This window comes from Spinacia oleracea, chromosome 2 (assembly GCF_020520425.1).
Source record: "Spinacia oleracea cultivar Varoflay chromosome 2, BTI_SOV_V1, whole genome shotgun sequence".
Taxonomy (NCBI): Eukaryota; Viridiplantae; Streptophyta; class Magnoliopsida; order Caryophyllales; family Amaranthaceae; genus Spinacia; species Spinacia oleracea.
Genome location: NC_079488.1, coordinates 45,205,357 through 45,221,082, shown reverse-complemented (window position 1 = coordinate 45,221,082; position 15,726 = coordinate 45,205,357). Strand labels below are relative to the sequence as shown.

Genomic DNA, 15,726 nt, shown 5'->3' with positions numbered 1-15,726 from the left:
TGACGACTCTTACCTTATGTTCAAGAGCAAGCATCGAGCGACAAAGGAATTAGGAAATGCACACTTGTCCCTAAGGACAAGTGGGAGACTGAAGGAAATAATGCCCTTGGTCCAAGTATGCATTCTATGTTAAGTCTAATAAATGCGGTTCAGTATTAATTAACAAGTTAATAATTCAGTGAGATCAAGTGAGCTGAATGCCTAGCTAGAGGCCGCTTCAGTTCAAGTGGAATTAATGATATTAATCCACAGCTTACTCTTAACTGAACCCGTAGGGTCAAACAAATAGTACGTAAACGGATCAAGTATTTAATGGCATTAGATACTCCATCTATGGATATTCGGAATCGACGGATCTTGGTTTCAGTGGGAGCTGAGATCGTCACAGGCAAGAAATGAATACTCCGGAAACGATGATATTGCCGGAAACGGAAATATGGATCGTATCGGAAATATAAATATTATCTAAGTCGTAGATGTTGCCGGAAACGGAAACATGGTACGTATCGGAAAATATTATCGGAAATGGAAATATTGCCAGAATCGGAAATATTGCCGGAAACGGAAATATTGTCAGAATCGGAAATATTATCGGAATCGGAAAATAATTCCGGAAACGGAAATATTAAATATTTGTTCGAAACGGAAATTGATTCCGGAATCGGAAATATTAAATATTGTTCGTATCGGAAATGAATTCCGGAACCGGGAATTTAATCGGAAGCGTATCGTACGAATTAGCATCGGACGAGGCCTGCCGGACGAAGGCCCAGCACGAAGTCGGGCCATCGCCCAGCAAGCCAAACGCGCGCCCAGCCAAGGCAGCGCCCAGGCCCACCGCAAGGTAGGCCCAGCGCGCGCCAAGGCCATGGCCTCGTGGCGTGGGCTGCTGCTCGCACGCACGCGCATGGGCGGCCCTCGTGGCTGCCTCGTGTGTGTGTGTGTGTTTGTGTTCATGCACGATTCCTAAAGCTATTAGGATTTGGTATATGATTAAATTCCTATTCCTAAAAGGATAAATTAATTAATTAGAGTTCGTATAGGATTCTAAGTTTAATTAATTCGTATCCTACTAGGATTCCAATTCCCTTTCCATAACTCTATAAATACGTGCCTAGGGTCACATATTTTCAGAGATTAATTCAAGTATTCAAAGTGAGTTTTGAGAGAAAAATTCAGTCATATTTCTTACCTAAGAGTGCCGAAAATTCTAGTACCTTAAGGGCGATTCTAGTTGGTCAATCTTAAGGCGGATCCGGACGTGCTGTGGACTATCTACGGAGGGACGACACTTGGAGTCCTAAAGACTTGTTCTTGTTCGGTTCGGGCGCAGCTAGGGAAGGCACGCAACAAAGAGTATGCATCTAAACTATGCTATATGATTATGTGTAAATAATATGTATTCCTGGCTAAATGGTTGTTTCCGCATGATTTATGAATTGTCATATGTATCATAACCTAACAATACCGGACTTCCCGACGGCAGAGAAAAGGGGTCCGACTTCAGCATGTCAAGGCCCATCAATGTTTCGCCAACCACGAGCGGCATTGGGTCCCGACCATTAGCAAAATGCTCTACAATCTCTATTAGGGACGCATCACCATTGCCAAACCCCTGCTTCGAAAAGAGGAAACGAGCAAATATACAAAAACTCAAGGCTCTCAGGTGGAAAACCTTGGGAACATCAAGCCCCGCAAAGTAGGTGACAAAGAGGGAAAAATCCACCCCTCTGCCATATACAACAGCACTCAAAAGTGGGGGCTTCAAGCCCAAATATCTTTCAAAACTAAAGAAAAAGTGTTCCTCAACACTGGGCATGCATGGCTCCAGCATAATGAGCCACCCCAATATGGCACCAAATTCCTCAGGGAGGGGAAACACCTCATTATTTCCAAAGCGGAAGACATGATGATTTGGGTCCCAAGCCTCCAGAGCAGCAAGAATGAAGTGCAAATCCAGTTTTACAAACCGGAAAGAGACGAGCACCCCAAGATGCATGCCATCAAGCTCCTTTTTCTCCAATTTGCCTAGCGAACCAAGCCACGAGTTCAAGGCACTTTCAAAGGACACATCCATATTCTCTTTTCTTTTCGTGAGGAAGCAGTATGCAATGGTAGCAGGGAAGGATTGATGCAAGAAGTGATCCGACAACCTCCCTATTTATACAAGAGTCGGCTTGCACGACGGCCCACTGGCGCCATGCGCCAAGCCTGCGCCAGGCGCAGGGGCCTGCACCAAAGGACGAGGCCACCGTCCTCTCTTATGGCCCTGAGTATACACTCTTTAGTGCTTCGGACAACAAAGTACAACCTCCATTATTCAAGATTCCAAAGCCGCAAGCCGCGCAATTTCAAGCAGTCCGGATCAACGCTTCGGGCAGATTTCGGATCATTTTTATTCAAAATTCAAGCATTCTAGTCCTAGATCGGCGTCCTAAGTCGAGTCAACATGTGCTTAAGCAAGAGTTGAATATACTTTGACTTGCGCTTTTTCTAACCAAAAAACCTCAGTCAAAGTGGGGGCTTATAGTGGGTATATACACCCCCGAAAAAATGGGGTAAATTTTTTCAAATTTTTTTTTTGCAAAATTATCATGCATGCATCTAGACACAAATTTCAAAGGCACACACAACGCATACAAGATCAAACATACAAGCATACAAAAGCCAATCTTCAAAAAAATTTCAAACCAATCAAAATTCAAAGCCATACAACCATACAAAAATTCAAGTTTCAAATCCATACAAATACAATACAATCCAGCCTATACAAAATCAACCCAGGCAAGCTGGAACTCGCTACCATACAGGGTCAATCTGAGTCATCATCAACAGTGATATCAACCACAGACGCCTTGTCCCTGTTCCGCCTCCTAAGGCGCTCCAGATCCTGATCCAGCTCCGTCCCAGGGGTACTAGGATCCTGCTCCGAGATACGAAATGTGCCAGGAGAGGGATGAACTCCCTGCTGAGGAGAGGAATATTGATAAGGCGGCGGCATCGCCATATACTGGTACAGCGCAAACATCTGAGCCTGGCGCATCCTCTTCATATCCGCATATTAATCCCATGAATCTGCACCCCAAGGCTGAGGACCACTCCCTCCGAAGTAGTAACCAGAGGAAGAAACAAAGGGCCGTGAACTGCCTGCACCTCCAAACGAATGCCTGGTAGGATCAACATGTACAAAAGGGGAAGCTTCCCGCTCAGCATCAGAATGCCTCTGATGAGCACCGGCACCGGACCCCTGTCCCAGCTCCAAGCCCGGTCCCTCCTGCCTCAAGGACGTCTCCACCTGGGGCTCCCTATCAACGGAACCTCTACGGTCTCGACGACGCTCCTATACAAAATACAAGTTCAAGAATCAACATCCAAGTTCAAATTTCCAGAATACAAATTTCAAGATCAAGTAAAGCACCTCTCTGTCCCGGCCAAAAAGTTTCCGGGTAAGCTTGGCACAATGCCTCTTCCAGGAATCAAGCAAGAGCATCCAGCGCCGCACTCTCGCCCGAGGCGCCTGCATACACAATTCAAGATCAATTTCCAAATACAAGATTACAATCAGTTTTAAGGAAGTGCAACAATACTTACAGCAGCATAGTGCTCAGGTACAACACCATATCATTTCCGGTTCCGAGAGAAGCTACAGGGATGGTCTCCTCCACCTGTTCCCCGTCCGAGTTCTCATAGCGGAGGATCCTATCAGCATGGGGAATGTCCTCAGGATCAACCTCCTCCTCCTACATACAATCATACAATCATACAATCATCCAATCATACAAGAATACAAGAATACAAGATACAAAGTTCAAAAGCTCACCGGCAGTACGCTTCGTACTGGTGGAGCCAGCCTCCTCAGGAAGTCATCATAGCTACCCTTCCTGTGTACAAAATCCCTCCAAGAACGGCAAACAGCATCGCCCTTAGCATCCGCATAGAGCCGGGCAAGCTCTTCATCCGACGCCAGCATGGACTCCGGTGGGTCCTTGGGGACAAGTCTATTCCTCGAATTATGCTGAAGGGACACTCGCTCCCCTAGATACCACATGTGGCGGTACACCCCTGGAAGCGAAACCCGCCGCCCAGACAAGAAATGGGCACGAGCAGCCGAGGCAGGTACAAGCGCGTTGGCAAAAGGACGCCATACCACCTGCAAAGCAGACAACTCAGGCAACAATACAAATACAAATACAAGAGAGCAAAACAGTACAAAAGATTACCTCATCAGCAGGTAGGACTCTCCAAGCTCTGCGGGAGGCCGCCAGAGGCACCCTCCTGCGCACCGCTCCTATCCAAGAGGCAGCATACGGGTAAGCTGCATCTCCAGTACGATCCGGCGCCAAAGTCAGAAAGTGCTCATATATCCAAATCTTTCAAGAAGCAAGCAAAACATCAGTCAAGTTCAAATACAAACATACAAGTACAACGTACAAAGTACAAGGAGTCTTAAATACCTCCAGCACACTCCACAGAGCAGCCATGCTCGGGTCGCTCCCTGGCGCAGTCCGGGAGGCCTGCTTCATCTCATACAAGAGGTGGCTATATGCCAAACCACCCCACTTGTAGCTCGAAACAGCCCTCAAGTCCCGCAGAACGGACAGGAATCTAATGTGCACCCGACTGTTCCTGCTCGGGGCCATCACTCTGCTCACCAAAACTAGGAGGAAGAGCCTAACCCTCTGCTCCGCAGACACACCCACACCGCAGATAGCCTCCACAATCACCGTCACGGAAGCATGGGTGTCGTCCTCTGACAAGTCAACAACAGGGCCAAGCAAGGCCCTGGCAGCGGCCGAGCGCCACGTCAGTTCCGGATCAAAGGTCGCATTCCTCTCAGAAAAAGGAAGACCCGTAATCATAGCAAACTCAAAGGGGGTAATGGTGATCTCCCCCCATGCCATGTGGAAAGTGTCGCAGTATCGGGATTATTGTTGGAGTAAGTCATTCCAAAAATTTGTACCAGACCCTCTACTTTCGTATGCATATCTTTGACGACGTTAAAAGTCAATTCCAGGAGGGATCTCATATCAACATCAACATTAATCTACAAAATATAATACAAATAATTGCTAAAATACATAACCAAATCTTATATTTATACACAAGATGATTGTTCCAACAAAAAATATTTAACACAAGTACATTACACGATGCTTTCCATAGTTCTAACCACAAATAGTTATATGTAAGTTACTACAACCCTATCGTACTAAGCGATGATGAAAGTGATGAGGATTATGAGTCTAATAATAATAGCTACACCGATCTAAAGCGCATTATGCGTAATGTATTAAGAACAAGCATGCCCGATAGTGATGATGAGATCTACAAGTTTTTTAGTGTTCGTAGAACCGAAGCAATTGAATCTGTTTCAATTAAAAATAGTAGTTGGATTTAGAATTTGAATACAACTATTTAGGTAAATAGTTTTGATAAATTATTTTGGTTCTTGATAATTAAAGAAACGTTTGTTAGATTTTATTTTTTGTCCTTGATAGGTTGTTGGTTTGGACAATAACTTGATAAATAAACCGGTAGTTGTGCGTAAGGTGCCAACAAGTTCAACAATTATACGAAGTATTTCAAGGGGTTGAAGGCTGAATCAAAAACATTATTTTCCAAGTTACTTTTTTCGGATAAGGAAAAAAGAGTATTATTACTCTTCCTCGGTTCTTCCCCATCTACCGATATGTTCTGTAATTTTGGTAATGCTTTAAGTATGGTTGAAGATAAAAATTTGAAAGGCTCCGGAAATTATCTTTGTCGTTACTTTGGAATTTCGTGAATGAATTCATATTCTAAGTTGTTTTACACATTTTGGTTTGTTTTGTATCAGATAATTGACACTTACTTACACGCGAGGAGTAAGTATGAGTCATGTAATTATCCTATTACCAAATTATATATGCCCACAAAGTTCTGATTTTGGCATCGTATGATCCGCCAACTCCTAATACTTTTACTTTTTTGCAAAACGCATTTTCTGCCTATGTTCCAAAAGGGGTCGAATTAGAAAAACTTAAGAATGTAATTTTCAACATTTGTTGAAAATTGATCATGTATAACCCTAAAATTATAAATAACTTCTCATGTGATGGGATAATTCCCAATGTTGTTCCATTAATTTTTTTTATCAAGTTTTTATCCCTATCAAGGAAGATGATCACTGGTACCTTCTAGTTATTGATATAAACATGAAAGCAAACTATGTTGTCGATCCAATTGGTGGTAAGTTTTCATACGAAGTTTTTTTTTGTTTGGTTTGGTGAAGGAGAGAGGGAAAATCCCATTATGTTTTCATGTTGTTATTTTTTAATTTTATTTTGAAAATTATTGTTTTATGAACTGGCTTAACATGTTTTTTTAATGAGAGAATTAATAGCTCTATTTTTAATTAGGCCTAATTAATCATGTATTCTGAAGATGGGATGTCAAATAATCTAAGATACATAACGTGAGATTTTCATAATAGACTGTTGATTTACTGTATGTGATTGACATTAATCAGCATTGATTTTATAATTTTACTTGTTTCTTTACAGATTGATACTGCTAATCGGTATTTCAAAAAAGAAACAAAAGTCAATCATTATGTTCAATTGGCAAAACATTTTGTTCAAATAGAAAAATATTTATTTAAAGTGGCAAGTAAAAATGCTATTGATCGTGGGTTTTACATGCTGAAATATTTGAGTGCCTTGAATGTGCCCAATGATTGGATTGACATTGATTTCGAGGTAATTTTTAAAATAAAGTGAAGGGACATTTTCAATGACCATTCCTGTTTTTTTGCATGCCACTGTGTAGGTTGAAGAAATAGCGGAGGGAGAGAATAGTTACTTGCATTGACCTTTTCAACAGTGTGCACAATGAATCTTATGAATAAGAAAATGATAATAAGGGTGGAATATACATTTGATTGATTATTAGGATCTGTCGAAAAATAAATATGTCAATGATTTGTTTTATAAAGAAAAATTAGGTTGATAAGACAATTGTTGTATTTTGCAAGGTTGTGGTTTGTTGTTATGTTTTTTGATATAATATTCGAGTGGTACTCTTTTGAGCAATTCTATTTTTTACCTTATCATTAGTAAATCCTAATTAATAAACGGGAATTCCGTGAGTAATTTACTATTTTAATATAGTAACTTCTAAAGAACAAATAAAGGCTCCAGAATAAGTATAATTATTAATAATTAACTGGTCACCCTAAATAATGAAATGCATAGAATAAATAAACAATGACATAATTAAGAATCTCGAATGTGTAACTTTCGTTCTCACTTTACACCGGGTTAAATTATCTAACAAGAACCTGAGTTCCATTATATCATGTATAAGGTAACGCAAAAATAGTAAATAACGATATTTTACAAGACTCGATTAATCACTTAATACTTTTCTCTTATGTCTAAGTTATTTTACCCTTAATCATTAGTTACTCCTACACTCACGCTCACCCAATTTGGTCAAGTTAGCACATCTAAGGCTTGTTTGAACGTTATACGTCACATTTTGACTATGATGGGCGTTTTCGCTCCCAACTCTCAACTAATGAAGCTGAATAAGTATTCTAAACCCTTTACATGTTTAATATTCTTAGTTTTATGTTTCTAAGACTCACTCCCAGCTAATTTGGTCAAGTTATGCACATTTAAGGCTCATTTGATCCTTATATATCATACTTTGACTATAATGGTCGTTTTCGCTCCAAACTTTCAACTAATGAACCAAAATAGGTATACTAAACCCTTTACATGTTTAATATACTTAGTATTAGGTTTCCAACGCTCAGTCTCATCTACTTTGGTCAAGTTATACACTCGTTTAATAGATATATGTAATATTTTGACTTAAATGGTCATTTTCGCTCCCAACTATTAACTGATGAACCTAAATAGGTATTTTAAACCTTTTACATGTTTAATATACTTACTTTTATGTTTCTAAGACTCATTGTCTCCTGGTTTGGTCAAGTTATGCACATTTAAGGCTCGTTTGACCCTTATACGTCATATTTTGACTATATTGGTCGTTTTCGCTGCGAACTCTCAACCAATGAACCTAAATAACCATTCTAAACCCTTTACATGTTTAATATACTAGATTTTATGTTTCTAAGACGCACTCTCACCTAGTTTGGTCAAGTTATGCACATTTGAGGCTCGTTTGATTGTTATATGTCATATTTTGAATTAAATGGTCGTTTTCGCTTCCAACTTAACTAATGAACCTAAATAGATACTCTAAACCCTTTACATGTTTAACATACTTTGTTTTATGTTTCTAAGACTTATTCTCACCAACTTTTGTCAAGTTATGCACATTTAAGGCTCGTTTGATCGTTATAGGTCATATTTTGACTATTATAGTCGTTTTCGCTCCCAGCTCTAACCAATGAACTTAAATAAGGTATTCTAAACCCTTTACATGTTTAATATACTCAGTTTTATGTTTTAAGACTCATTCTCACTTATTTTATCCAATTTATATTTAGGGGGAAATTATGTCTATTTAAAGCATCAATAACTATCGTATAGTATGTACCTTCTCGAGAACCTCAACTTCCGAGCAACATGTGACTATCTCGTACATGAACCTCATCACGTAGTAGCCAAATTCTTGATTACCTTAATTACCATCATTGATTTCCATAAAGGTGATCTTGATCTGTGAAGACCACTTTTATTTAGTTTCTTCAACACAATACACCTCCAAAATAATAACTTTTAGTTGGAATATCATGCATAAGTACAAAATCAAATCGATATGTTAAACAAAAGAAATTTGAATACCAATTCAACAACCCCTTAGTAATTAGCAAGTTTTGTGGTGGATCTTGTCGGAGATGATCAAATTGATAGATTGTGTAACTCGACGGGCATATCAACAAGACTACAAGGGTACTCAATGGAGTCTGCAATCAAAAATTAGTTATCCATTACAGGTTCATCTTCAAATAAAATTAGTTATCCATTACAGGTTCATCTTCAAATAAAAGAAAACATCATAAATAAAACTCCAAAAAGAAAAAAAAAAAAGGAATTCATTACAGGTTCATCTTCAAGAATCTGCCTCTGCAAAGAATAGAACAAAGGTTACTGAAAGCACCAGATACTGATTGACGAGCTTATCCAGGTATAAGGGAAGGGCCTGCATAACAATTTTGAAATCAGTCACATCAAGGCATAGTTCTGCAGAAACTTAAAAGGAAAGAAACCCACAAAATCCTATCACTGTTAAATCTACAAGAACAAAGTTCACTTAGAAATGTAATGCATTCAAAGGCATATTTCCATAGCTCAGATTTGATGGGCAGATTTGTTTGATAAAAACCTCTAGTACTTTACTTACTCAGTTAATAGTACTGGATCGATGGTGTTGTCAGTGCTTGATATTTGAGCTAAATACCTATTCCCTTTAATCCTGGATGCAGATTTCTAGAAACTTTTTAACTATAAAAAAAAAGGAGATCACATAAGCATATTGTGGCACTGCTTTCATGCCTGATAACAAAGAAAAACCTACTGTTTTAACCATATGAAACGATGTTCGTTAGCTAGTTAGCTAGTGGATGCAAAATAAATTCTGAACCAAAACTATTCAATGTACTTGAAAAATTAAATAGACAGAGCTGGATCCATAAAATACTTCGAGTGAGAGGACATACAACTCCAATCATCCTGTGAAGCCAGACCTTGTATAAAGTATCTGAAGTTATTTTCCCACCATCTCATGTAATGCAGCTCATGATGGTTGTAGTTATCACAAAATTTCGCTCAATACTCCACATGATCACGTCTGTTTATCGATCAGACTTGTGTTCCAAACCTCTGGTGCATCAAGCGAAATTTGTAACATAAAAGTTAATAATGTGCAATATGATAAGCCATTTATGTACAAAAAGTTATCAAACAGAAAAATTAACTCATTAAATTCTTCTTATAGATTGAACAATGGAACAAACAAGAAAGTCAGATCCTCCTCCTAGATTTCACTCAATAACAACAAGCCTGGAGAATCACAGCCTTTATGAATATGAAGCATTTCTTGCTGCCAATCAAATTAAATGAACCAGGTGGGAGCCTAGCAGATCTTTCACCTCAACAGCTTTCAAAAAATAATCAGATCTTTCATCTTCCAGCCCATAAAGAACGAGGGCAAGGGTTCATTCGCACAGAGCCTTAGAAGAGGTAAAGAGATTTTACAGACGTAAGATGACTTACCTCATAAAAAGTCATTTCTTTGTGTAATTGATCCTCAACAGAAGCCAGCGATCTGTCCCCATCTTCATCACCCATGAGATGTTCATCATTACTACCCCCATGAATACCAGTTCTACTAGAGTCAGCCCCTTCCATCAGTGAACATATGTGATAATTGGTATCTTCCCCCAATGATTCTGAAAGAATTCCCTAGAAGAAAGAAACGACAAAAGACAAAAAGAAAATAGAGATTCTATCACTTAAATAATTTCAATCTAGCATCAACAGTAAGCAGTGCGCAGATGTACACAAAGAATTTGAAAACCAAATCTATGACAAGAAGAGGAACCATTGGAATTTTTTTAACGGAGAATAGTACATGGTGCATAGCCACAGATACAACCAAACACAAGCCTACCAAGTTAAAAGAAATAATATCGAAAAAGTATAGCATGTATGATGAATTTTAAAGATGTATAAGGGCAGAAAGATAGAATAAGATTTCAACGGAAACTATTTGTATGGGATGTAGAGTGTTGACCCTTCCAAGGAACATTAGTGTAAGAAAGGAGTGATAGGCTACCTTATAAGTGCAGATATTATCCTAAGAAATTATAAAACCCAAAGTAAATATATCTTGTGTTACAAACGGAGCGACATAGCATAATTAAGATAGCATAACTCACACATCACCAAGATGTTTTGTACCCTGTCTTCTGAGAGTTTATTACCTTGCTGATCCAAAAATTTATCATTCGATTAAGTATGTCAACAGGCACCCCAACAGCAGCTGCAAGATCCTTCGACGTCCAACTAACACAAAGATTAGCATGAATGTGTTACACATTGACCAAACAAGCGCATAAGATACACTAAAATTATTGTGATATTTACAGGGTTTGGTCCTGAAATTACGTTATAATAGATGCAAGAATTGGAGAGACAAAAAATTGGACAGCTTTTTCTTCAAATTGTAATTCCAACTAAAATGGAAAGATGCACCAAGACAGACAGAATAAGAAGAAAAAAAAAACTATCACTACATACTCACTCATTTATTTGTTTCCCTTGGTCTCTTATACATATAAAATAAAATATAAAAAAATCATGATTCTATAATTATTTTGTTAGACTTAAATACAAACTTTATTATTTAGAATTTATCTATATATGATAAATGTCACTCATTGATTGGCTTCCCTTGGTCTCTTATACATATAAAATAAAATATTAAAAAATCCTGATTCTATAATTACTAGTTTTGAAGCCCGTGCGATGCACGAGTTTCATTTTACTTTTTATTTTATTAATTGTTTTGTATATATATGTTATTAGGTTGTGTTATGGTGAATGAATGAGTTTCGTTTCAATAGTGTTTTTGGATATGTTCGATGAGAGTTGAGATATGAATCGTTTTAGAGATGATTTCTTCTGGTGTTACCCCTGTAGTCATGTACGTTGTACTTCAAGTTGTCCAATAGTTGTAGTTTCTAACTGTAGACACCTACTTTTGTCCCCATTCCCGAAAGGGAAAGGTTCGACGATGAAAGCATAAATCTCCACTTGACAACGCATCTCCTATAAAATAACGAATCTCAATTCCCCTTTTCATTTCACCCGAAACCTGCTATTTATAGAAACCTGCTAAAAATAGTAACTGCCGTAAAGGGTAGCTTCTAAAAGTGGCAAGTCATAAAAGATAGAAATCTGTCAGAATTAGGTGTTGCATTCCAACATAAATCCTAAATGAGATAGAAAACTGCGAGAACCCTATTCCTAATATGATTCGGAAATAAGAGTTACGTATTAATTAAAATCCTAACGAGCCTAGAGTTCGTAACGGGCCCAGACGCATCCCGTCACAAGGTTAATACGCACTAAAAGACTCGACTAAGTCTCAAACACTACAGATTTCAGGAATCCGAATCTGACTAAGAAAACAGCCCAAACATCAACGCCCAGCCCTAGGCGTTGAAATTGCATGGGTCCTATTTTCAACGCCCAGAGCTGGGCGCCGAAATCTTTGACGCCCAGAGCTGGGCGCTGAAAATACCTGGGACGTGTTTTTTCCTAATTCCTCGAGGATTAGAGTTCTACAATTCTATCTTTCCACGAACTCTTTCCTATAAATAGACCCTTAAATTCGACGTGAAAGGGAACAACAACAACACACACAATTCATATTCTGAGTATTGACTCCAACCCTTAGCCTAAGCCTCATGCTGCGAAATTGTTCACGCGTTCTGTCGCAATCGATCCATAAATCGAACAGAACGTATCCTGTCCCATAATTTGAGATTCATTAAATTAAAAGGAGAAATAGCAAAGTCAAAGTGGTTAGTTTTCTGAGAACCGTGACGCACCTCTCAAGGGTGCGTCGTAATGTGTCCCTTCTCGATGATTTAATTGCTTTCCTTGACCTTTTTATGAACTGTTAAACTAACTAAATCTGATTGTTCTATCACGCCTAACAAATATAATATTTTTAGGAAATTGGATTATCATGCTAGGTCCCTTAATGCTATTTAAATCAGATAATCGCGATCGATCTAGTATTATATGTTGCATATTGCTAAAATCAACTCAGATTAGTTTAATAGTTAACGCATGCCCCTTCAATTATTTATGCTGAGCTAGTAAGGATATCCTGCCTCTGGAGTTATCGACGAGCGAAGTACTCCTCTCGGTAGTTACAGTCCCCCCGAACCCTCAATCTCTACCTTGCTGGTGTATGTTGAGAGATCCCCACACCAGGGATCACAAGGGAACCTACGGCCGTCGTGGTCAAACATAATTGCACTCCCTTTATGTCACGATAACCGGGTTTTGTCAGTTTTTCTCATTGTTGTTAAAAACTGAATGGCGACTCCTATATTACTAGTCAATTGGGTGTATACTCACAGGAAAATCCAATTAGACTTGATTGAAAAAAAAGAATCGTCACACCCACGAGGGACGAGGTCACGCATTAGCCTCGTGCTTTTTCGACCCCCTCACAGTGGCGACTCCGCCGGGGAAAGTGAAGGAAATACTTGTGCTTGTAGGTAATCAAAATAGCCGAAGGGTGAAACGATCCTACCCCGCGTTTATTTTCCCATCAAGTTGGGACGACCTGAAAATCAGCATATTAATGTGAACGGGCAGAACCGCATAACGAATCTTGGCTCCCTTGGTGTTTCATCTCGGGAGTTGGGACTAAGGATACCCATCGCCAACCGGGGGGTGCATACGCTTCGAATGTTGTCCACTCGGCACTTTCGCTAGTAGTACACCCGTCCCAAACCCAATCGCTCGCCCACTAGGTCCCTCTCGTCTGCATGCCCCCTTGGCTTGCACTTGCGGGTTGGCCTTCTTGGGCGAAATTCGTCTGTTGAAGACACTACCTCTACCGGGGCATGTGTTGGATCTGCGATAGAAGCGGTACCAAGCCAGGCGCAAAAACTACCATAGAAGCCTATCATAAACTACGTGACATATTATTATTGCTTCATGATGTGATGTTAGTAATGTGTAGCGAACTATGTGATCGTGTGACAAACAATGTTAGCAAACCAACGACCTAAAAAAAATTGCCCAAACATTCATAAACCAATTTGCCAAAGAGTTATACCGAAATACGTGTTCCGCAAGCCCGAACGATCGCCACAAAAATAAGCGACGCTCGGGATAGCCTGTAACGAATCCCACAAACGCTGCACAACGCGCAAAGGACGTTATTAGGCAAGCACGCAAAATCGAAGTCGCATAAACAAAAGTAGACGCAAACAGAAAACGAGAACCAGCCAGGGACGCATTTTCAACGCCCCTGGCTGGGCGCCAAAATTTCTCACGCCCTACCCAGGGCGCTGAAGTTGCTGCCTGGCCTTTTGGTCAGGCACAGCAGCCTCGGTGCCCACGCGTGAAGAAAATACGTAGCAAAAAAAAAACTTTTCGAAAAAAATTGCTGCGAGGGCGTATGAAAAGGCACTCGATTCTAAAAGCGACTAAAAAATAATAATAATAAATAACTCTTTGTGTCGTTGTTAGGCCTCCTACGACGACAATGCTCGCCACCAAAACCGAGCATGCTAATTAAATGATCTTGAATGTCACATGGGCAAAGTATTCAAAAAATAATGTTCAAATAGAGTCTTCAGGAAAAATAATGTTCGAATAAAAATAAATCCGAGTCTAGACTAGGCTATGCCAAAGTACAATCTAAATCCTAAGTCTTAGTTGTCTTATCCATAGAATCGGTCCTAATGCTTGGTGTCGTTCTGCAAATAAAAAGGTTAAAACATATTGAGTCTCCCTTCCTAACATTTAAATCAATAAGCACCCATATGTAATTGTCATCCCTTGCTAAGAATCCACGGCCTCAATACTCTCTCTCACCAATAAAAAGAATACATTATAGTATTTGCAAAATGGAAACAATCACATTCAGAAAATCATTCCCCCATAGTCGCACAACCCCCAAAGTGAACCTAAGGTATCAATACCATTGGCAACAAAAATTAATGGCCTCAAGGCTTATAATCACATTGGGTCACGACTATCATAGTCCTCTCGAGTCACTCACTCCTTGAAATACTACAAAGTACGGACTAAAAGATTTTCCATGAATACAACGTGACCAACCATGAAAATACCCAAATCGGCATTCCATAAGGCTACCATTGGGGTAAAGTAATACACACTAAGAGAGAAGCCGCACTAATGATTCTAGTCTTGCAAAAATAAAAATTCGATCTCCCCAATTAACTACCTTGCCAACATTAAGCAAAATGGCGCATGACAAATGAACACCCAAGGGTTAATAATCAAAAGTATCAACCAACGAAAATTATGGTCCAATTAGCCTAAGTCTGAGAGTCGCTTGGTCAAATATTATAGGCTTACGCCATGTCATTATTTTGCGTCTAGGCCACCTCCTTGTATTCATACACGGGTTATAATCAGAAAGATTAATGAAAGTTTGAGTCTAAATCACAACTTCCAATTAAATCCCAGAAACTGGAATCTGAAAAGAAGCAAAAAAAAAAAGTTATTTTCGATGCAATTCTTTCGTTAAATTTCAATAAGGTAAAAACAAGGTTTCGAATCTACGCTATTTGCACATTTTAAGAAACGACTAAATACGCTTGCAAAGTAAGACAATTTAAAAGGTCCACCCTAGGCCCACTAAAATTAAAGGTCCACTATAGGCCTACCAAACGAGGCTCACTCAGTCTCGCCTCGTGACTCAAAGACCCCAACCATCTACCTTTTAGCCCAAATAAAAAAAATTATGTTGGGGAGAAATCCCAAGCAAAAGAAAAAATACAAAGAGAAAAGGGAGAGAGAAAAGAGCAAGCCATGAAATACTTAAAAAGAAAGAGAAAAGGGAGAGCGAAAAGAGCGAGCCATGAAATACTTAGCCCGTACCTCCCAAAGTGCGAAATTTACCCAAGTAAACGAAGGAAAAGAATTGAGTCAACCAATCCAAATCATAAAATTCTACGATGTCTACCCTTTCCCATCCTTATGCTCTTAGACG

At 39.3% G+C, this 15,726-nt stretch overlaps 2 protein-coding genes across 3 annotated transcripts; both read right to left on the bottom strand.

The window, feature by feature from the left end:
- Positions 1 to 2,652: 2,652 nt before the first annotated feature.
- LOC130467839 (uncharacterized) lies at positions 2,653 to 10,774 on the bottom strand. 2 transcript variants are annotated; one of them, XM_056836749.1, is made up of 12 exons: positions 10,230 to 10,774; positions 9,674 to 9,836; positions 9,358 to 9,458; positions 9,057 to 9,156; positions 8,799 to 8,920; positions 8,551 to 8,673; positions 4,455 to 5,044; positions 4,221 to 4,370; positions 3,821 to 4,150; positions 3,592 to 3,740; positions 3,419 to 3,517; positions 2,653 to 3,340 (listed from the first exon to the last, which is right to left on the bottom strand). In XM_056836749.1, exons 7-12 carry the CDS (start codon positions 4,899 to 4,901, stop codon positions 3,280 to 3,282), a joined length of 1,236 nt encoding a protein of 411 aa, XP_056692727.1. In that variant the 5' UTR covers positions 4,902 to 5,044; positions 8,551 to 8,673; positions 8,799 to 8,920; positions 9,057 to 9,156; positions 9,358 to 9,458; positions 9,674 to 9,836; positions 10,230 to 10,774; the 3' UTR covers positions 2,653 to 3,279. The 2 variants fall into 2 exon arrangements, with proteins under 2 accessions (XP_056692727.1, XP_056692728.1); XM_056836750.1 differs by lacking the exon at positions 9,358 to 9,458 and having other exon boundaries at positions 9,701 to 9,836.
- Positions 9,067 to 11,661, bottom strand: LOC130467386 (anaphase-promoting complex subunit 2-like). The gene is made up of 5 exons (XM_056835888.1): positions 11,650 to 11,661; positions 11,124 to 11,191; positions 10,940 to 11,021; positions 10,230 to 10,418; positions 9,067 to 9,156 (listed from the first exon to the last, which is right to left on the bottom strand). Exons 1-5 carry the CDS (start codon positions 11,659 to 11,661, stop codon positions 9,067 to 9,069), a joined length of 441 nt encoding a protein of 146 aa, XP_056691866.1.
- Positions 11,662 to 15,726: the final 4,065 nt, after the last annotated feature.